General features: G+C 58.9%; 1 protein-coding gene across 1 annotated transcript in view; it reads left to right on the forward strand.

Annotated features, from left to right (window-relative positions):
- The first annotated feature begins 5,754 nt into the window (after positions 1 to 5,754).
- Positions 5,755 to 23,923, forward strand: part of LOC138066503 (otoferlin-like) — a 109,850-nt gene continuing 91,681 nt past the window's right edge. Inside the window, 2 exon segments of the mRNA XM_068936371.1 lie at positions 5,755 to 5,788; positions 5,938 to 5,995. Coding sequence (XP_068792472.1) covers positions 5,755 to 5,788; positions 5,938 to 5,995 — 92 coding nt within the window.

Here is a 23,923-nt window from a genome sequence, read left to right on the forward strand (position 1 = left end):
GTCTTGTCGTGGGGGGTGCAGAGGGGAGTTGGTCCTTGTGTTGGGGGTGCTGGTCTTTGTTTTGAGGTGCAGAGGGGATCTGGAGCTTGTGTTGGGGGTGCAGAGGGGATCTGGGTGTTGTTGTGGGGGTGCTTAGAGGAGGTGGGCCTTGTGTTGGGGGTGCTGGACTTGTCGTGGGGGTGCAGAAGGGATCAGGGCCTTGTTTTTGGGGTGCTGGTCTTTGTTTTGAGGTGCAGAGGGGATCTGGGCATTGTGTTGGGGGTGCTGAGGGGATTTGGGTGTTGTTGTGGGGGTGCTTAGAGGAGGTGGGCCTTGTGTTGGGGGTGCTGGGTTTGTTGTGGGGGTGGAGAGGGGATCAGGGCCTTGTTTTTGGGGTGCTGGGCCTTGTTTTGAGGTGCAGAGGGGATCTGGGCATTGTGTTGGGGGTGCTGAGGGGATTTGGGTGTTGTTGTGGGGGTGCTTAGAGGAGGTGGGCCTTGTGTTGGGGGTGCTGGGTTTGTTGTGGGGGTGGAGAGGGGATCAGGGCCTTGTTTTTGGGGTGCTGGGCCTTGTTTTGGGAGTGCTGGGCTTGTCATGGGGGTGCTGAGGGGATCAGGGCATTGTGTTGGGGGTGCTGGGCATTGTGTAGGGTTTGCTGGGCTTGTTATGGGGGTGGAGAGGGGATCTGGGTCTTGTTTTGGGGGTGCTTAGAGGACGTGGGCCTTGTGTTGGGGGTGCTGGGCTTGTCGTGGGGGTCCTGAGTGGTCATGGTGTTGTGTTGGGGGTGGTGGGCGTTGTTTTGGGAGAACTAGGCTTGTTTTCAGGGTGCTTAGGGGATCTGGGCCTTGTTTTCGGGGTACTGAGGGGATCTGGGCGTTGCTTTGGCGGTGCTGGGCCTTGTCATGGGGGTGTTGAGGAAATCTAGGCCTTTTTTGGGGGGTGCGGAGAGGGTTACGGAGCACTCGACCAGGTTGCCCAGAGAGGTTGTGGAGTCTCCTTCCCTGGAGATATTCAAAAGCCGCCTGGCCCAATCCTGGGCAATATGCTCCAGAGGACCCTGGCTGAGCAGGGGCGTTGGACTCCAGGATCTCCGGAGGTCCCTTCCAACCTCCACCATTCTCTGAGCCTGTGATTCTGTGAAATGTTAAGGCTAAAATTTTAACACTCACATCCCAGAAGTTTTCTTTTCCTTTCTTCTCAGAATTGGTTCCCGTCGATGGTCGAGCCCATCACACACCTCCCACAATCGCCTGTAATGTGCTCATGTAGTGTTCCAATGTTATAGGTCCTATGGATTGGCATGGGGTTGGTTCACCTAGTTGATTTAAACCAGTTGAGGGAATGGTTAGAACGTACAGCTAGCAATCTGGTTTTGGAGCTAAGGAAAGGTTTTGCACATTGAGTGACTACTCCCCAAATTACAGCTTGGTTGCCACTGGCCACGCACACAGGGAGCCCCATTCCCATTTCACCCCAGAAAGCTCCCCGCAGGCATGCTGCAAATGGCTTGTGTGCCGTTTCCGCTCACAATTGCAACAAGATTGCTGTGCACAATTGGAGGGCAAAGGAGCAACCCCTCCAGAAGGGGAAAAGTGCCCAAAGACAGATGTGATCTCTGAGCTGGAACAGCTATCCCCTCCACATAGCATCTCCCAGCGCCAAAACGGTCTGCAATGGCAATGGCCTGAATGTATTGGCATCCCTTGCCAGCAGTCCAAGAGATCATTGCTGCTGGAAGCTGCATTTCATTTCATCCCTTTGTATTTCAGTTGCTAGTCTTACTCTGGGAAACATGTATACAATCACCTCAAGGGCTAGCCTTCTGCAAAGAACCCAAACAATAGCCAACAGCAGAAGCAGCAAGATACACACCTAGATAATACCATGGCCTGTACATCACATCTGTGATTTTCTTCTCCTCTCCATAAGTGGGTTCACTTCTGGAGAGTGTTCAACTTCTGGACTCCATGAAGCAGAGTCTTTGCTGAAGTCTGTGATTTTAAAGTCCAACTGGACTGATAGGATCCCCTCATCTGATGGCCTCGGGAACAAACACGTCACGGAATGTCACCCTTCACCAAGTCTCTCTCTTGTGTTTGATCCTGTGGCTCTGCTCTGTCTGTAACACATGTTCCCACGTTCATAGCTCTGTACCAGCAACAAGCAGTAAAAGGGGCCTGTTGCCTGCTCTCGCTTCCTGACGTTCTCCTTGTATGTGGGAAGCATCGTGCGGGTGCTGGCGGGGAGGTTGTGGGGAGAGAAAGTGCCAGGTGCCTTTGGGAAGGTCTTCCGCAGGAGCCAGGCCTGAAGCCCCCTTACGAAGCCTTGCTGCAGAGTGCAGGCGTCTCCTGCTGAGCCTGGCAAGAGCTGGTCGCACTCTCCTGTGGCAAGTCAGGTCCAGTACGCTCGTCTGCACGGGCAGGACTGGAGGCTGTTGTCCCAAGAGGGCCACCTCTCCCTCCTGGCTCAGCTGGTGCACATAGAGATTTGCACGGCTCCTGCCACAGACGCGCAGAGATTGAAGCAATGTGGGATGAGGGCCAGGGTGCATACAAGGTGTGAAAAGCAGCAGAGCGGCTGCAACGCTAGTCACGGTCTCTCCTGGTGCTGGGCTTGTCATGGGGGTGCTGAGGGGATCTGGGCGTTGTGTTGGGGGTTCTGGGCTTGTCGTGGGGGTGGAGAGGGGACGTGGGCCTTGTGTTTGGGGTGCAGGGCCTGTTGTGGGGGTCCTGAGTAGTCAGGGCGTTGTTTTGGGGGTGCTGGGACTTGTTTTGGGAGAGCTAGGCTTGTTTTGGGGTGCTGAGGGGACCTAGGCATTGTTTTGGGAGTGCTGGAGATATCTGGGCCTTGTATTGGGGGTGCTGGACTTTTCATGAGGGTGCTGAGGGGATCTGGGCATTGTGTTGTGGGTACCGGGCTTGTCGTGGTGCTTAGGGGATCTAGGCCTTGTGTTGGGTGTCCTGAGAGTATCGGGGCCTTTTTCTGGGGGTGCTGGGTCTTGTTTTAGGGGTGCTGGTCTTGTCGTTGGGGTGCTGAGGGGATCTGGGCTGTGTTTTTGGGGTGCTGGGCATTGCTTTTGGGGGTGCTGGGCATTGTGTTGGAGGTGCGGGGCTTTTTTGGGGGGTGCGGAGGGGATCTGGGCCTGGTTTTAGGAGCGCTGAGGGTATCTGGGGCTTTTATTGGAAATGCTGGTCTTGTCATGGGGACGTTGAGGGGATTTGGGCCTTGTATTGGGAGTGCTGGGCTTTGTGTTGGGGGTTCTGATGGGATCTGTGTCTTTTTTTGGGGGTGGTGAGGGGATCTGGGCCTTGTGTTAGTAGAGCTGAGGGGATCTTGGCCTTGTTTTGTGAGTGGTGGGTCTTGTTTTGCACGTGCTGAGGCGATCTGGGCATTGTTTTGGGGGTGCTGGGCCTTGCTGTGGGGGTGCTGAGGGGATATGTTGGGGGTGCGGGGCTTGTGTTGTGGGTGCTGAGGAGATCTGGGCATTTTGTAGGGGGGCTGGGCTTATGGTGGTGCTGAGGGGATCTGGGCCTTGTGTTGGGGGTGCTGGGCTTGTTGTACGAGTGCTGAGGGGATCTGGGCCTTGTATTGGGGAGAGCTGGGCTTGTTGTGGGTGTGCTGAGGAGAGCTAGGTGTTGTTTTAGGGGTGCTGGGGCTTGTTTTGGGAGTCCTGAGGGGATCTGGGCCTTGTATTGGGGAGAGCTGGGCTTGTCGTGGGTGTGCTGAGGAGAGCTAGGTGTTGTTTTACGGGTGCTGGGCCTTGTTTTGGGAGTCCTGAGGGGATCTGGGCCTTGTATTGGGGGTGCGGGGCTTGTCATGGGGGTGCTGAACGGGATCTGGGCCTTATGTTTGGGAGTGCTGGGCCTTGTTTTGGGGTGCTGGGCCTTGTTTTTGGAGTTCTGGGCTTTGTTGTGGGGGTGCTGAGGGGATCTGGGCCTTGTGTTGGGCGTTCCTGAGGGGATCTGGGCGTTGTATTGGGGGCCAGGGCGCATACAAGGTGTGAAAAGCAGCAGAGCGGCTGCAACGCTAGTCAGGCTCTCTCCTGGTGCTGGAGACAGTGGGGTGGGGGGACAAGCGGCACGTCCTCGTCCCAGGAGCTGCCCAAGACGTGGGCACTCGTCGTGGCACCAAGGGGAGAAGCCATCTGGCAAGCAGCGCCCAGGAGGCCGTACCGGGGCGGTCCGGCTGGATTTCCTGCCACAGACAGCTCTCGCCACGCCAGCCAGAAACGCAGCAGCCTCCACCGCAGCCTTCTCCATCGCCATTTGTTATTGGAGCGGCTCTTGGAGGGGCAAGGGGGAAAGGATTCCCCACATTTTCACTTTTTTTTGGGGGGGGGGGGGTGGCACATTTCCTTTCTGATTTGCAACTATTTCTTTTTTTTTTCTCCCTGTCTTTTGGCAGATGGAGGGTGGTGGTTGCCCATATTTGAGCAGCTTGTGTGCAGGTTTTTAAAATGTATTTCCTGAGGAAGTTTTTTACAGCCTTGAAACTCTCCAGGTTTTTTTCCAGCAGTTTTTTTTTTTGTCTTTTTCTTCTTCCTCCCCCACAAGCAATCACCCATAGGGGTCATTTATTTACTTACACACTGTGGGTTTTATTTATTTACCCATGGGAAGGAGGCTGGGTTGGGGTTTGGCTGTTCTTTGTTTTTCAGCAGCTCCCCCTTTCCCCTCACCCCCCCCCCCGCCATTTCCTTGGGGCGTTCCTGATTAATTTTCACTCGGGGGTCACGGAGTCAGGCGCAGGGGCAGGGGGTGGGATGCCCTCTCCCCCCGAGCAGCTGGTTGTGGCTCCATTACTCCTTTTCTCCGGAGCCCGTTTTCTCTGGGCATTTCCTCACTCCCTGCTGGCCCGGGGAAGCTTCTAGAAGGTGCCGGAGCAACAGCTGCGGTAGGAGCCTCCTGATTGGTGGGTGTGGGAGTGTTAGCTGTGTCCTGATTGGCGGGTTGTGGATGGCAGCGTGGGGCGGGGAGTGAAGCCTTGTCTGTCCCTGCTGAGGGGATCTGGGGGTTGTGGGGGGTGCGGGGGGGATCTGGGGGTTGGGGGCGCTGGGGGTGTTTTGGGGGCAGAGAGGCGGGAGGCAGGGCAAGGGGAGGCCTTGGCTGCAGAGGTCTGCCCCTGCGGCAGGTGCTGGAATGGGGAGGGCACTAGTGTGTGCCTGTGGCCTGGGCAGGTGCCGCAGGAGCGGGGGGAGGCGCAGGCCGGGGCAGAGCAGGATGCAGCCCAGAGGCAGAGAGGCGGGCATGGCCGTGCTGAGCTGCCGAGGCCAAGAGAGGATTGTGGTGGGGGGGTGCTGAGAAGAGGGCAACAGCAACATCTGCACTGCACAGGCAGAGCCGGCTCCGTTGTGCTGACAACCAGGCGGTGCTGGTGAGCGATGAAGGCCATGAGCTGCTGGACTGCCTCCCAAAAGTTGCACACAAAGAGTGGCCGGCGCACGTGAGACATCGCCAGTGCATCGTGCAGAAGCCTCCAGAGGCCCAGAGGGCAAACTGGGCATAAGGTGCAAGCTGCCTCGGCCCTCAGGTACCCAACGGGACAGGGCCTGCGAGATTGCTGGTGGGGCGCTGCTGGCGCATCGGAGGCTCGAAGGCATCATCTTGGGCTGCTGCAGAAGGGCAGGTGAGAGGCAAGTGGGGGACGGAGCAGGCGCAGAGGCGGCAAGAGGTGGAGAGCAAGGGCTGGCCTGAGAAGAAGCAAGGGGCTGCTGCTCATGCAAAAGAGCCAGCAGCACACTCGTGCTGCACTAGTGCGAGAGCTCTGTCGAGGACAATGAGGCAGAGAGAGAGGAAGGAGGAGGCTGGAGGTGAGCAACCGCATGCAAGAGTGAGTGCGGCACTGTGCAGCTGGTCGCAGCAAGAAATCGCCGCCACTGCCGGCACCCACGTGCCTCTGGCGCAGGCAAGGCTTGGCAGAGGAGCTGCCCTTGCTCACTCTGTGTGCCTCTTCTTGCAGCAGCCTGTGTGGTGCACAAGGAAGCGGAGGAGGAGTGTGGAGCAAGGCAGGAGGCAGGGTAGGCAGAGGCCTTGGCTGCAGGGCATCAGGCTGTGCGAGAGACCGTGATGCGGGGGGCTCCCTGAATGTGTGCCTGTGGGCCTTGCAGCTGCGGCGTGGCCCTGGGGAGACTGAGGGCAGGATGGAGCCCAGAGGCAGAGAGGTGCTCATGGTGTGGCTGAGGTGCAGAGGCCAAGGAGGGGATGGGTGTTGGGAGTGCTGAAGAGCAGGCAATAGGGAGGCTTAGGGAGGGCCAGGGTAAATGGAAAGGCTGCTGCAGAGCTGCCCAAAAGGCTGCCTGGTGCTGAGACACAGCCCAGGCGCCCAGTGCAGGTGTGTCTGCAGGGCCCCTCTGTGCGGCAAGGCTGGGTGCCTTTGGGGCCTGCCTGGCGCAGGGGTGCCTGCTCAGGGGCAAAAGGGAGCCCTGAGGGAGGGTTGTCACCTGCTTTCTGCCTCCCAGGTGGAGCAAAGAGACATTGGGCAGCATGCGAGTGCCCCCATGCTGCCTATGGAAGATGCCCGGGTAGTGCTGGCTCTTGCCTGGCCAACAGCAGCCCCTGGCAGTGGCTCTGGTGGCTCTCAGCTAGGCAGGAGTGCTGAGGCAGAGGTGTGGTGGCATGCCACTCAGAGGGGAAGGCAGAGCTGTGACTGTGTCGCTGCGTGTGCTGCCAAGGGGCTGTGGGCAAGAGGAGCGGCCACAAGCCTCGTGCCTTGTTGTGACCCAGGTGAGCTGCAGCTCCAAGCATCTGCGGAGGCCTCCAGACGTGGAGACAGGAACAATCAGGAAGCTGCATGAGCCGTGGCATGCGCAGTGGTGGAGGGCGTGCGGGCTGCCTGCCGGGGGGTGAGTAGCCCCATTCAAGAGGCTGCAGTTGAGGCTTTCAAGGAGCCAGCGACACAGTCTCTGCACTCCCAACACAACGCCCAGATCCCCTCAGGACGCCAATAAGCCCAGCACCCCGAACACAACGCCCAGAACCCCTCAGCACCCCCAACACACCGCCCAGATCTCCCCGGAACAAGGCCCAGATCCCCTCTACAAACCCCAGGTCATACCCAGCACCCCAAATACAAGGCCCAGATCCCCCCAGCACCCCCACGACAAGCCCAGCACCCCCAACACAACGCACAGATCCGCTCGGAAACCCCAAAACAAAGCCCAACACCCCCACAACAACGCCCAGATCCCCTCAGCACCCCAGTAAGCCCAGCACCCCCAACACAACGCCCAGATTTTCCAAGACAAGGCCCAGATCCCCTCTACAACCCCCAGGTCAAGCCCAGCATCTCCAATACATGCCCCAGATGCCCTCAGTACTCCCAAAAGCCCAACACAACAAGCACACAGCCCAGATACACACAGCAACCCCAGCACACAACACATCCACACAACAAGCCCAGCACCCGCAATACAAGGCCCTGACCACTCAGTACACCCAGGACAAGCCCAAGACCTCCAAAACAATGCCCAGATCCCCTCCGCACCCCCACTAAAAAAAGACCCAGCACCCGAAATACAAGCCCAGATCCCCTAAGCACCCCCATGACAGCTCCAGATCGCTGCTGCAAGCAGAACACAAGGCCCAGCACCCCCAACACAATGCCCAGATCTCCTCTGCGCCACGGAAAAAAGGCCCAGCACGTCGAAAACAAGGCCAGATCCCCTCAGCACCCCGACTACAAGCCCAGCACCTCGAAAACAACGTCCCGATCCCCTCAGCAACCCCACCACAAGCCCTGCACCCCCAACGCAATGCCCAGATCCCCTCAGCACCCCTACCACAAGCCCAGCACCCCCAACAAAATGCCCCGATCCCATCAACAACCTCAAAACAAGGACCAGATCCCCTCAGCACCCCAAAAACAAGGCCTAGCAGCTCCAACACAACGCCCAGCTCCCCTCTGCACTTCCACAAAAAGCCCAGCAGCCTGCATGACAAGCCCAGCACCTCGAAAACAAGCCCCAGATCCCCTCAGCAACCCCAAAACAAGGCCCAGATCCCCTCAGCAACCCCAAAACAAGGCCCAGATCCCCTCAGCAAACCCATTACAAGACCAGCTCCCCCGACACAAGGCTCACATCCCCTCAGCACCCCCAACACAAGGCCCAGCACTCCCAAGACAAGGCCCAGACCCCTCAGTACCCCTACGACAAGCCCAGCACCTCTGACACCATGCCCTGATCCCCTCAGCACCCCCACGACAAGCCCCAATTCCCCTCAGCACTCCCACACGCCCCACACAACAAACACACGGCCCAGATCCCCTCCGCACCCCCAAAACAAGGCCCTGATCCCATCTGCACTCCCAAAACAAGGCCCAGCACTCCCACAACAAGCCCAGCACCCCCAGTGCAAGACCTAGCTCTCCTCAGCACCCCCACCACAACGCCCAGATCCCCTCAGCACCCCCACCACAAGGCCCTGATCCGCTCTGCACTCCCAAAACACATCCAGCACCTCAAAAACAAGCCCCTGATCCCCTCAGTACCCGCAATACAAGGCCCCGATCTCCTCAGCACCCCCAACACAAAGCCCAGATCCCCTCTGCACCCCCACCACAAGCCCAGCACCCCCAACACAATGCCCAGATTTCCTCTGCACCACGGAAAAAAGGCCCAGCACCTCGAAAACAAAGTACAGATCCCCTCAGCACCCCTACCACAAGCCCAGCACCCCCAACACAATGTCCCAGATCCCCTCAGCAACCCCAAAACAGGGCCCAGATCCCCTCAGCAAACCCATTACAAGACCAGCTCCCCTGACACAAGGCCCACATCCCGTCAGCACCCCCAAAACAAGGCCCAGCAACTCCAACACAATGCCCAGCTCCCCTCTGCACTTCCACAAAAAGCCCAGCAGCCTGCATGACAAGCCCAGCACCTCGAAAACAAGCACAGATCCCCTCAGACCCCCACCACAAGCCCCGCACTCCCAACACAAGCCCCAGACCCCCTCAGCACTCCCCCAAGCCAAACACAACAAACACACGGCCCAGATCTCCTCTGCACCCCCAACACAAGGCCCAGCCCTCCCAAGACAAGGCCCAGACCCCTCAGTACTCCCATGACAAGCCCGACACCTCCAAAACAAGCCCCAGATCCCCTCAGCACTCCCACACGCCCAAAGCAACAAACACACTGCCCAGATCCCCTCAGCAGCCCCAACACAAGGCCCAGCACTCCCAAGACAAGGCTCAGACCCCTCAGTACCCCCATGACAAGCCCGACACCCCCACAACAAGACCCAGATCCCCTCTGCACACCCACCACTAGCCCAGCACTCCCACAACAAGCCCAGCACCCCCAGTGCAAGACCTAGCTCTCCTCAGCACCCCCACCACAAGCCCAGCACCCCCAACACAACGCCCAGATCCCCTCAGCACCCCCACCTCAAGGCCCTGATCCCCTCTGCACTCCCAAAACACATCCAGCACCTCAAAAACAAGCCCCTGATCCCCTCACTACCCCCAATACAAGGCCCCGATCTCCTCAGCACCCCCACCACAACGCCCAGATCCCCTCTGCACCCCCACCACAAGCCCTGCACCCCCAACACAATGCCCAGATCCCCTCAGAACCCCAAAACAAGGCCCACATCCCCTCAGCAAACCCATTACAAGACCAGCTCCCCCGACACAAGGCCCACATCCCCTCAGCACCCCCAAAACAAGGCCCAGCAACTCCAACACAACGCCCAGCTCCCCTCTGCACTTCCACAAAAAGCCCAGCAGCCTGCATGACAAGCCCAGCACCTCAAAACAAGCCCCATATTCCCTCAGCACCCCCACAAGAAGGTCCAGATCCCCTCAGCACCCCCATGACAAGCCCAGATGCCCTCTGCACTCCCACAAGCCCAACACAACAAACACACAGCCCAGATCCCCTCTGCACCCCCATAACAGGCCCAACACCTCCAATACAAGCCCCAGATCCCCTCCGCACTGGCACAACACGCCCAGCACCCCTAACACAAGCCCAGATCCCCTCAGCACCACTATGACAAGTCCAGCACCCCCAACACAATGCCCAGATCCCCTCTGCACCCCCACAACAAAGCCCAGCACTTCAAAAACAATGCCCAGATCCCCTCAGCACCCCTAAAACAAAGCCCAGCAACTCCAACACAACGCCCAGCTCCCCTCTGCACTTCCACAAAAAGCCCAGCAGCCTGCATGACAAGCCCAGCACCTCAAAACAAGCCCCATATTCCCTCAGCACCCCCACAAGAAGGTCCGGATCCCCTCAGCACCCCCATGACAAGCCCAGATCCCCTCTGCACTCCCACAAGCCCAACACAACAAACACACAGCCCAGATCCCCTCTGCACCCCCATAACAGGCCCAACACCTCCAATACAAGCCCCAGATCCCCTCCGCACTCACACAACACGCCCAGCACCCCTAACACAAGCCCAGATCCCCTCAGCACCACTATGACAAGTCCAGCACCTCAAAAACAATGCCCAGATCCCCTCTGCACCCCCACAACAAAGCCCAACACAACAAACACACAGCCCAGATCCCCTCAGCACCCCCACAACAAGCCCAGCACCCCCAACACAACGCCCAGATCCCGTTCAGTACCCTCATGACAAGACCAGCACCCCCAACACAACACCCAGCTCCACTGAGCAGCCCGAAAACAAGCCTCGCACCCCCAACACAACACCCAGATCCCCCAAAACTAGGCCCAGCACCTCCAACACAATGCCCAGCTCCCCTCTGCACCCCCAAAACAAGCCCAGCCCCCGCAACACAAGCCCAACACCTCAAAAACAAGCCCAGATCCCCTCAACACTCCCACAAGCTCAACACAACAAACACACAGCCCAGATCCCCTCTGCACCCCCATAACAGGCCCAACACCTCCAATACAAGCCCCAGATCCCCTCCGCACCCCCACCACAAGCCCAGCACCCCCAACACAATGCCCAGATCTCCTCTACACCACGGAAAAAAAGGCCCCGCACCTCGAAAACATGGCCAGATCCCCTCAGCACCCCCACTACAAGCCCCGCACCTCCAAAACAATGCCCCGGATCACCTCAGCAGCCCCACCACAACGCCCAGATTCCCTCTGCACCCCCAACGCAATGGCCAGATCCCCCCAGCACCCCTACCCCAAGCCCAGCACCCCCAACACAATGCCCCGATCCCCTCAGCACCCCTACCACAAGCCCTGCACCCCCAACACAATGCCCCAGATCCCCTCAGAACCCCAAAACAAGGCCCACATCCCCTCAGCAAACCCATTACAAGACCAGCTCCCCCGACACAAGGCCCACATCCCCTCAGCACCCCCAAAACAAGGCCCAGCAACTCCAACACATCGCCCAGCTCCCCTCTGCACTTCCACAAAAAGCCCAGCAGCCTGCATGACAAGCCCAGCACCTCAAAACAAGCCCCATATTCCCTCAGCACCCCCACAAGAAGGTCCAAATCCCCTCAGCACCCCCATGACAAGCCCAGATGCCCTCTGCACTCCCACAAGCTCAACACAACAAACACACAGCCCAGATCCCCTCAGCACCCCCACAACAAGCCCAGCACCCCCAACACAACGCCCAGATCCCCTTCAGTACCCTCATGACAAGACCAGCACCCCCAACACAACACCCAGCTCCACTGAGCAGCCCGAAAACAAGCCTCGCACCCCCAACACAACACCCAGATCCCCCAAAACTAGGCCCAGCACCTCCAACACAATGCCCAGCTCCCCTCTGCACCCCCAAAACAAGCCCAGCCCCCGCAACACAAGCCCAACACCTCAAAAACAAGCCCAGATCCCCTCAACACTCCCACAAGCTCAACACAACAAACACACAGCCCAGATCCCCTCTGCACCCCCATAACAGGCCCAACACCTCCAATACAAGCCCCAGATCCCCTCAGCACCCCCACCACAAGCCCAGCACCCCCAACACAATGCCCAGATCTCCTCTACACCACGGAAAAAAAGGCCCCGCACCTCGAAAACATGGCCAGATCCCCTCAGCACCCCCACTACAAGCCCCGCACCTCCAAAACAATGCCCCGGATCACCTCAGCAGCCCCACCACAACGCCCAGATTCCCTCTGCACCCCCAACGCAATGGCCAGATCCCCCCAGCACCCCTACCCCAAGCCCAGCACCCCCAACACAATGCCCCGATCCCCTCAGCACCCCTACCACAAGCCCTGCACCCCCAACACAATGCCCCAGATCCCCTCAGAACCCCAAAACAAGGCCCATATCCCCTCAGCAAACCCATTACAAGACCAGCTCCCCTGACACAAGGCCCACATCCCCTCAGCACCCCCAAAACAAGGCCCAGCAACTCCAACACATCGCCCAGCTCCCCTCTGCACTTCCACAAAAAGCCCAGCAGCCTGCATGACAAGCCCAGCACCTCAAAACAAGCCCCATATTCCCTCAGCACCCCCACAAGAAGGTCCAGATCCCCTCAGCACCCCCATGACAAGCCCAGATGCCCTCTGCACTCCCACAAGCCCAACACAACAAACACACAGCCCAGATCCCCTCTGCACCCCCATAACAGGCCCAACACCTCCAATACAAGCCCCAGATCCCCTCCGCACTGGCACAACACGCCCAGCACCCCTAACACAAGCCCAGATCCCCTCAGCACCACTATGACAAGTCCAGCACCCCCAACACAATGCCCAGATCCCCTCTGCACCCCCACAACAAAGCCCAGCACTTCAAAAACAATGCCCAGATCCCCTCAGCACCCCTAAAACAAAGCCCAGCAACTCCAACACAACGCCCACCTCCCCTCTGCACTTCCACAAAAAGCCCAGCAGCCTGCATGACAAGCCCAGCACCTCAAAACAAGCCCCATATTCCCTCAGCACCCCCACAAGAAGGTCCGGATCCCCTCAGCACCCCCATGACAAGCCCAGATGCCCTCTGCACTCCCACAAGCCCAACACAACAAACACACAGCCCAGATCCCCTCTGCACCCCCATAACAGGCCCAACACCTCCAATACAAGCCCCAGATCCCCTCCGCACTGGCACAACACGCCCAGCACCCCTAACACAAGCCCAGATCCCCTCAGCACCACTATGACAAGTCCAGCACCTCAAAAACAATGCCCAGATCCCCTCTGCACCCCCACAACAAAGCCCAGCACCCCAAACACAACGCCCAGATCCCCTCAGCACCCCCACCACAAGCCCAGCACCCCCAACACAACGCCCAGATCCCTTCAGTACCCTCATGACAAGACTAGCACCCCCAACACAACACCCAGCTCCACTGAGCAGCCCGAAAACAAGCCTAGCACCCCCAACACAACACCCAGATCCCCCAAAACTAGGCCCAGCACCTCCAACACAATGCCCAGCTCCCCTCTGCACCCCCAAAACAAGCCCAGCCCCCGCAACACAAGCCCAACACCTCAAAAACAAGCCCCTGATCCCCTCAACACTCCCACAAGCTCAACACAACAAACACACAGCCCAATCCCCTCTGCACACCCATAACAGGCCCAACACCTCCAATACAAGCCCCAGATCCCCTCCGCACTCGCACAACACGCCCAGCACCCCCAACACAATGCCCAGATCCGCTCAGCACCACTATGACAAGTCCAGCACCCCCAACACAAGGCCCTGATCCCCTCGGCACCCCCACAACAAAGCCCAGCACCCCAAACACAAAGCCCAGATCCCCTCAGCATCCCCACCACAAGCCCAGCAGTCCAAAAACAACACCCAGCACCCCCAACACAATGCCCCGATCCCCTCAGCACCCCCAACACAATGCCCAGATCCCCTCAGCACCCCCACCACAAGGCCCTGATCCCCTCTGCACTCCCAAAACACATCCAGCACCTCGAAAACAAGCCGCTGATCCCCTCACTACCCCCAATACAAGGCCCCGTTCTCCTGAGCACCCCCACCACAACGCCCAGATCCCCTCTGCACCCCCACCACAAGCCCAGCACCCCCAACACAATGCCCAGATTTCCTCTGCACCACGGAAAAAAAGGCCCAGCACCTCGAAAACATGGCCAGATCCCCTCAGCACCCCCACTACAAGCCCCGCACCTCCAAAACAATGCCCCGATCACCTCAGCAGCCCCACCACAAGCCCTGCACCCCCAACGCAATGCCCAGATCCCCTCAGCACCCCTACCACAAGCCCTGCACCCCCAACACAATGCCCCGATCCCCTCAGCAACCCCAAAACAAGGCCCAGATCCCCTCAGCAAACCCATTACAAGACCAGCTCCCCTGACACAAGGCCCACATCCCCTCAGCACCCCCAAAACAAGGCCCAGCAACTCCAACACAACGCCCAGCTCCCCTCTGCACTTCCACAAAAAGCCCAGCAGCCTGCATGACAAGCCCAGCACCTCAAAACAAGCCCCATATTCCCTCAGCACCCCCACAAGAAGGTCCGGATCCCCTCAGCACCCCCATGACAAGCCCAGATGCCCTCTGCACTCCCACAAGCCCAACACAACAAACACACAGCCCAGATCCCCTCTGCACCCCCATAACAGGCCCAACACCTCCAATACAAGCCCCAGATCCCCTCCGCACTGGCACAACACGCCCAGCACCCCTAACACAAGCCCAGATCCCCTCAGCACCACTATGACAAGTCCAGCACCTCAAAAACAATGCCCAGATCCCCTCTGCACCCCCACAACAAAGCCCAGCACTTCAAACACACAGCCCAGATCCCCTCAGCCCCCCCACAACAAGCCCAGCACCCCCAACACAACGCCCAGATCCCCTTCAGTACCCTCATGACAAGACCAGCACCCCCAACACAACACCCAGCTCCACTGAGCAGCCCGAAAACAAGCCTAGCACCCCCAACACAACACCCAGATCCCCCAAAACTAGGCCCAGCACCTCCAACACAATGCCCAGCTCCCCTCTGCACCCCCAAAACAAGCCCAGCCCCCGCAACACAAGCCCAACACCTCAAAAACAAGCCCAGATCCCCTCAACACTCCCACAAGCTCAACACAACAAACACACAGCCCAGATCCCCTCTGCACCCCCATAACAGGCCCAACACCTCCAATACAAGCCCCAGATCCCCTCCGCACCCCCACCACAAGCCCAGCACCCCCAACACAAGGCCCAGATCTCCTCTACACCACGGAAAAAAAGGCCCCGCACCTCGAAAACATGGCCAGATCCCCTCAGCACCCCCACTACAAGCCCCGCACCTCCAAAACAATGCCCCGGATCACCTCAGCAGCCCCACCACAACGCCCAGATTCCCTCTGCACCCCCAACGCAATGGCCAGATCCCCCCAGCACCCCTACCCCAAGCCCAGCACCCCCAACACAATGCCCCGATCCCCTCAGCACCCCTACCACAAGCCCTGCACCCCCAACACAATGCCCCAGATCCACTCAGAACCCCAAAACAAGGCCCACATCCCCTCAGCAAACCCATTACAAGACCAGCTCCCCCGACACAAGGCCCACATCCCCTCAGCACCCCCAAAACAAGGCCCAGCAACTCCAACACATCGCCCAGCTCCCCTCTGCACTTCCACAAAAAGCCCAGCAGCCTGCATGACAAGCCCAGCACCTCAAAACAAGCCCCATATTCCCTCAGCACCCCCACAAGAAGGTCCAAATCCCCTCAGCACCCCCATGACAAGCCCAGATGCCCTCTGCACTCCCACAAGCCCAACACAACAAACACACAGCCCAGATCCCCTCAGCACCCCCACAACAAGCCCAGCACCCCCAACACAACGCCCAGATCCCGTTCAGTACCCTCATGACAAGACCAGCACCCCCAACACAACACCCAGCTCCACTGAGCAGCCCGAAAACAAGCCTCGCACCCCCAACACAACACCCAGATCCCCCAAAACTAGGCCCAGCACCTCCAACACAATGCCCAGCTCCCCTCTGCACCCCCAAAACAAGCCCAGCCCCCGCAACACAAGCCCAACACCTCAAAAACAAGCCCAGATCCCCTCAACACTCCCACAAGCTCAACACAACAAACACACAGCCCAGATCCCCTCTGCACCCCCATAACAGGCCCAACACCTCCAATACAAGCCCCAGATCCCCTCAGCACCCCCACCACAAGCCCAGCACCCCCAACACAATGCCCAGATCTCCTCTACACCACGGAAAAAAAGGCCCCGCACCTCGAAAACATGGCCAGATCCCCTCAGCACCCCCACTACAAGCCCCGCACCTCCAAAACAATGCCCCGGATCACCTCAGCAGCCCCACCACAACGCCCAGATTCCCTCTGCACCCCCAACGCAATGGCCAGATCCCCCCAGCACCCCTACCCCAAGCCCAGCACCCCCAACACAATGCCCCGATCCCCTCAGCACCCCTACCACAAGCCCTGCACCCCCAACACAATGCCCCGATCCCGTCAGCAACCCCAAAACAAGGCCCAGATCCCCTCAGCAAACCCATTACAAGACCAGCTCCCCTGACACAAGGCCCACATCCCCTCAGCACCCCCAAAACACGGCCCAGCAACTCCAACACAACGCCCAGCTCCCCTCTGCACTTCCACAAAAAGCCCAGCAGCCTGCATGACAAGCCCAGCACCTCAAAACAAGCCCCATATTCCCTCAGCACCCCCACAAGAAGGTCCAGATCCCCTCAGCACCCCCATGACAAGCCCAGATCCCCTCTGCACCCCCATAACAGGCCCAACACCTCCAATACAAGCCCCAGATCCCCTCCGCACTGGCACAACACGCCCAGCACCCCTAACACAAGCCCAGATCCCCTCAGCACCACTATGACAAGTCCAGCACCTCAAAAACAATGCCCAGATCCCCTCTGCACCCCCACAACAAAGCCCAGCACTTCAAAAACAATGCCCAGATCCCCTCAGCACCCCCACCACAAGCCCAGCACCCCCAACACAACGCCCAGATCCCTTCAGTACCCTCATGACAAGACTAGCACCCCCAACACAACACCCAGCTCCACTGAGCAGCCCGAAAACAAGCCTAGCACCCCCAACACAACACCCAGATCCCCCAAAACTAGGCCCAGCACCTCCAACACAATGCCCAGCTCCCCTCTGCACCCCCAAAACAAGCCCAGCCCCCGCAACACAAGCCCAACACCTCAAAAACAAGCCCAGATCCCCTCAACACTCCCACAAGCTCAACACAACAAACACACAGCCCAGATCCCCTCTGCACCCCCATAACAGGCCCAACACCTCCAATACAAGCCCCAGATCCCCTCAGCACCCCCACCACAAGCCCAGCACCCCCAACACAATGCCCAGATCTCCTCTACACCATGGAAAAAAAGGCCCCGCACCTCGAAAACATGGCCAGATCCCCTCAGCACCCCCACTACAAGCCCCGCACCTCCAAAACAATGCCCCGGATCACCTCAGCAGCCCCACCACAACGCCCAGATTCCCTCTGCACCCCCAACGCAATGGCCAGATCCCCCCAGCACCCCTACCCCAAGCCCAGCACCCCCAACACAATGCCCCGATCCCCTCAGCACCCCTACCACAAGCCCTGCACCCCCAACACAATGCCCCAGATCCCCTCAGAACCCCAAAACAAGGCCCACATCCCCTCAGCAAACCCATTACAAGACCAGCTCCCCCGACACAAGGCCCACATCCCCTCAGCACCCCCAAAACAAGGCCCAGCAACTCCAACACAACGCCCACCTCCCCTCTGCACTTCCACAAAAAGCCCAGCAGCCTGCATGACAAGCCCAGCACCTCAAAACAAGCCCCATATTCCCTCAGCACCCCCACAAGAAGGTCCAAATCCCCTCAGCACCCCCATGACAAGCCCAGATCCCCTCTGCACTCCCACAAGCCCAAAACAACAAATAATGCCCAGATCCCCTCGGCACACCCATAACAGGCCCAACACCTCCAATACAAGCCCCAGATCCCCTCCGCACTCGCACAACACGCCCAGCACCCCTAACACAAGCCCAGATCCCCTCAGCACCACTATGACAAGTCCAGCACCCCCAACACAATGCCCAGATCCCCTCTGCACCCCCACAACAAAGCCCAGCACTTCAAAAACAATGCCCAGATCCCCTCAGCACCCCTAAAACAAAGCCCAGCAACTCCAACACAACGCCCAGCTCCCCTCTGCACTTCCACAAAAAGCCCAGCAGCCTGCATGACAAGCCCAGCACCTCAAAACAAGCCCCATATTCCCTCAGCACCCCCACAAGAAGGTCCGGATCCCCTCAGCACCCCCATGACAAGCCCAGATGCCCTCTGCACTCCCACAAGCCCAACACAACAAACACACAGCCCAGATCCCCTCTGCACCCCCATAACAGGCCCAACACCTCCAATACAAGCCCCAGATCCCCTCCGCACTGGCACAACACGCCCAGCACCCCTAACACAAGCCCAGATCCCCTCAGCACCACTATGACAAGTCCAGCACCTCAAAAACAATGCCCAGATCCCCTCTGCACCCCCACAACAAAGCCCAACACAACAAACACACAGCCCAGATCCCCTCAGCACCCCCACAACAAGCCCAGCACCCCCAACACAACGCCCAGATCCCCTTCAGTACCCTCATGACAAGACCAGTACCCCCAACACAACACCCAGCTCCACTGAGCAGCCCGAAAACAAGCCTAGCACCCCCAACACAACACCCAGATCCCCCAAAACTAGGCCCAGCACCTCCAACACAATGCCCAGCTCCCCTCTGCACCCCCAAAACAAGCCCAGCCCCCGCAACACAAGCCCAACACCTCAAAAACAAGCCCAGATCCCCTCAACACTCCCACAAGCTCAACACAACAAACACACAGCCCAGATCCCCTCTGCACCCCCATAACAGGCCCAACACCTCCAATACAAGCCCCAGATCCCCTCCGCACCCCCACCACAAGCCCAGCACCCCCAACACAATGCCCAGATCTCCTCTACACCACGGAAAAAAAGGCCCCGCACCTCGAAAACATGGCCAGATCCCCTCGGCACCCCCACTACAAGCCCCGCACCTCCAAAACAATGCCCCGGATCACCTCAGCAGCCCCACCACAACGCCCAGATTCCCTCTGCACCCCCAACGCAATGGCCAGATCCCCCCAGCACCCCTACCCCAAGCCCAGCACCCCCAACACAATGCCCCGATCCCCTCAGCACCCCTACCACAAGCCCTGCACCCCCAACACAATGCCCCAGATCCCCTCAGAACCCCAAAACAAGGCCCATATCCCCTCAGCAAACCCATTGCAAGACCAGCTCCCCTGACACAAGGCCCACATCCCCTCAGCACCCCCAAAACAAGGCCCAGCAACTCCAACACATCGCCCAGCTCCCCTCTGCACTTCCACAAAAAGCCCAGCAGCCTGCATGACAAGCCCAGCACCTCAAAACAAGCCCCATATTCCCTCAGCACCCCCACAAGAAGGTCCGGATCCCCTCAGCACCCCCATGACAAGCCCAGATGCCCTCTGCACTCCCACAAGCCCAACACAACAAACACACAGCCCAGATCCCCTCTGCACCCCCATAACAGGCCCAACACCTCCAATACAAGCCCCAGATCCCCTCCGCACTGGCACAACACGCCCAGCACCCCTAACACAAGCCCAGATCCCCTCAGCACCACTATGACAAGTCCAGCACCCCCAACACAATGCCCAGATCCCCTCTGCACCCCCACAACAAAGCCCAGCACTTCAAAAACAATGCCCAGATCCCCTCAGCACCCCTAAAACAAAGCCCAGCAACTCCAACACAACGCCCAGCTCCCCTCTGCACTTCCACAAAAAGCCCAGCAGCCTGCATGACAAGCCCAGCACCTCAAAACAAGCCCCATATTCCCTCAGCACCCCCACAAGAAGGTCCGGATCCCCTCAGCACCCCCATGACAAGCCCAGATGCCCTCTGCACTCCCACAAGCCCAACACAACAAACACACAGCCCAGATCCCCTCTGCACCCCCATAACAGGCCCAACACCTCCAATACAAGCCCCAGATCCCCTCCGCACTGGCACAACATGCCCAGCACCCCTAACACAAGCCCAGATCCCCTCAGCACCACTATGACAAGTCCAGCACCTCAAAAACAATGCCCAGATCCCCTCTGCACCCCCACAACAAAGCCCAGCACTTCAAAAACAATGCCCAGATCCCCTCAGCACCCCCACCACAAGCCCAGCACCCCCAACACAACGCCCAGATCCCTTCAGTACCCTCATGACAAGACTAGCACCCCCAACACAACACCCAGCTCCACTGAGCAGCCCGAAAACAAGCCTAGCACCCCCAACACAACACCCAGATCCCCCAAAACTAGGCCCAGCACCTCCAACACAATGCCCAGCTCCCCTCTGCACCCCCAAAACAAGCCCAGCACCCGCAACACAAGCCCAACACCTCAAAAACAAGCCCCTGATCCCCTCAACACTCCCACAAGCTCAACACAACAAACACACAGCCCAATCCCCTCTGCACACCCATAACAGGCCCAACACCTCCAATACAAGCCCCAGATCCCCTCCGCACTGGCACAACACGCCCAGCACCCCTAACACAAGCCCAGATCCCCTCAGCACCACTATGACAAGTCCAGCACCCCCAACACAGGGCCCTGATCCCCTTGGCACCCCCACAACAAAGCCCAGCACCCCAAACACAAAGCCCAGATCCCCTCAGCATCCCCACCACAAGCCCAGCAGTCCAAAAACAACACCCAGCACCCCCAACACAATGCCCCGATCCCCTCAGCACCCCCAACACAATGCCCAGATCCCCTCAGCACCCCCACCACAAGGCCCTGATCCCCTCTGCACTCCCAAAACACATCCAGCACCTCGAAAACAAGCCCCTGATCCCCTCAGTACCCCCAATACAAGGCCCCGTTCTCCTGAGCACCCCCACCACAACGCCCAGATCCCCTCTGCACCCCCACCACAAGCCCAGCACCCCCAACACAATGCCCAGATTTCCTCTGCACCACGGAAAAAAAGGCCCAGCACCTCGAAAACATGGCCAGATCCCCTCAGCACCCCCACTACAAGCCCCGCACCTCCAAAACAATGCCCCGATCACCTCAGCAGCTGCACCACAAGCCCTGCACCCCCAACGCAATGCCCAGATCCCCTCAGCACCCCTACCACAAGCCCTGCACCCCCAACACAATGCCCCGATCCCCTCAGCAACCCCAAAACAAGGCCCAGATCCCCTCAGCAAACCCATGACAAGACCAGCTCCCCCGACACAAGGCCCACATCCCCTCAGCACCCCCAAAACAAGGCCCAGCAACTCCAACACAATGCCCAGCTCCCCTCTGCACTTCCACAAAAAGCCCAGCAGCCTGCATGACAAGCCCAGCACCTCAAAACAAGCCCCATATTCCCTCAGCACCCCCACAAGAAGGTCCGGATCCCCTCAGCACCCCCATGACAAGCCCAGATGCCCTCTGCACTCCCACAAGCCCAACACAACAAACACACAGCCCAGATCCCCTCTGCACACCCATAACAGGCCCAACACCTCCAATACAAGCCCCAGATCCCCTCCGCACTGGCACAACATGCCCAGCACCCCTAACACAAGCCCAGATCCCCTCAGCACCACTATGACAAGTCCAGCACCTCAAAAACAATGCCCAGATCCCCTCTGCACCCCCACAACAAAGCCCAGCACTTCAAAAACAATGCCCAGATCCCCTCAGCACCCCCACCACAAGCCCAGCACCCCCAACACAACGCCCAGATCCCTTCAGTACCCTCATGACAAGACTAGCACCCCCAACACAACACCCAGCTCCACTGAGCAGCCCGAAAACAAGCCTAGCACCCCCAACACAACACCCAGATCCCCCAAAACTAGGCCCAGCACCTCCAACACAATGCCCAGCTCCCCTCTGCACCCCCAAAACAAGCCCAGCCCCCGCAACACAAGCCCAACACCTCAAAAACAAGCCCAGATCCCCTCAACACTCCCACAAGCCCAACACAACAAACACACAGCCCAGATCCCCTCTGCACACCCATAACAGGCCCAACACCTCCAATACAAGCCCCAGATCCCCTCCGCACTCGCACAACATGCCCAGCACCCCTAACACAAGCCCAGATCCCCTCAGCACCACTATGACAAGTCCAGCACCTCAAAAACAATGCCCAGATCCCCTCTGCACCCCCACAACAAAGCCCAGCACCCCAAACACAACGCCCAGATCCCCTCAGCACCCCCACCACAAGCCCAGCACCCCCAACACAACGCCCAGATCCCTTCAGTACCCTCATGACAAGACTAGCACCCCCAACACAACACCCAGCTCCACTGAGCAGCCCGAAAACAAGCCTAGCACCCCCAACACAACACCCAGATCCCCCAAAACTAGGCCCAGCACCTCCAACACAATGCCCAGCTCCCCTCTGCACCCCCAAAACAAGCCCAGCCCCCGCAACACAAGCCCAACACCTCAAAAACAAGCCCAGATCCCCTCAACACTCCCACAAGCTCAACACAACAAACACACAGCCCAGATCCCCTCTGCACCCCCATAACAGGCCCAACACCTCCAATACAAGCCCCAGATCCCCTCCGCACCCCCACCACAAGCCCAGCACCCCCAACACAATGCCCAGATCTCCTCTACACCACGGAAAAAAAGGCCCCGCACCTCGAAAACATGGCCAGATCCCCTCAGCACCCCCACTACAAGCCCCGCACCTCCAAAACAATGCCCCGGATCACCTCAGCAGCCCCACCACAACGCCCAGATTCCCTCTGCACCCCCAACGCAATGGCCAGATCCCCCCAGCACCCCTACCCCAAGCCCAGCACCCCCAACACAATGCCCCGATCCCCTCAGCACCCCTACCACAAGCCCTGCACCCCCAACACAATGCCCCAGATCCCCTCAGAACCCCAAAACAAGGCCCATATCCCCTCAGCAAACCCATTGCAAGACCAGCTCCCCTGACACAAGGCCCACATCCCCTCAGCACCCCCAAAACAAGGCCCAGCAACTCCAACACATCGCCCAGCTCCCCTCTGCACTTCCACAAAAAGCCCAGCAGCCTGCATGACAAGCCCAGCACCTCAAAACAAGCCCCATATTCCCTCAGCACCCCCACAAGAAGGTCCGGATCCCCTCAGCACCCCCATGACAAGCCCAGATGCCCTCTGCACTCCCACAAGCCCAACACAACAAACACACAGCCCAGATCCCCTCTGCACCCCCATAACAGGCCCAACACCTCCAATACAAGCCACAGATCCCCTCCGCACTGGCACAACACGCCCAGCTCCCCTAACACAAGCCCAGATCCCCTCAGCACCACTATGACAAGTCCAGCACCCCCAACACAATGCCCAGATCCCCTCTGCACCCCCACAACAAAGCCCAGCACTTCAAAAACAATGCCCAGATCCCCTCAGCACCCCTAAAACAAAGCCCAGCAACTCCAACACAACGCCCAGCTCCCCTCTGCACTTCCACAAAAAGCCCAGCAGCCTGCATGACAAGCCCAGCACCTCAAAACAAGCCCCATATTCCCTCAGCACCCCCACAAGAAGGTCCGGATCCCCTCAGCACCCCCATGACAAGCCCAGATGCCCTCTGCACTCCCACAAGCCCAACACAACAAACACACAGCCCAGATCCCCTCTGCACCCCCATAACAGGCCCAACACCTCCAATACAAGCCCCAGATCCCCTCCGCACTGGCACAACATGCCCAGCACCCCTAACACAAGCCCAGATCCCCTCAGCACCACTATGACAAGTCCAGCACCTCAAAAACAATGCCCAGATCCCCTCTGCACCCCCACAACAAAGCCCAGCACCCCAAACACAACGCCCAGATCCCCTCAGCACCCCCACAACAAGCCCAGCACCCCCAACACAACGCCCAGATCCCTTCAGTACCCTCATGACAAGACTAGCACCCCCAACACAACACCCAGCTCCACTGAGCAGCCCGAAAACAAGCCTAGCACC

Source organism: Struthio camelus, chromosome 3 (assembly GCF_040807025.1).
Source record: "Struthio camelus isolate bStrCam1 chromosome 3, bStrCam1.hap1, whole genome shotgun sequence".
In the NCBI taxonomy this organism is placed as follows: domain Eukaryota; kingdom Metazoa; phylum Chordata; class Aves; order Struthioniformes; family Struthionidae; genus Struthio; species Struthio camelus.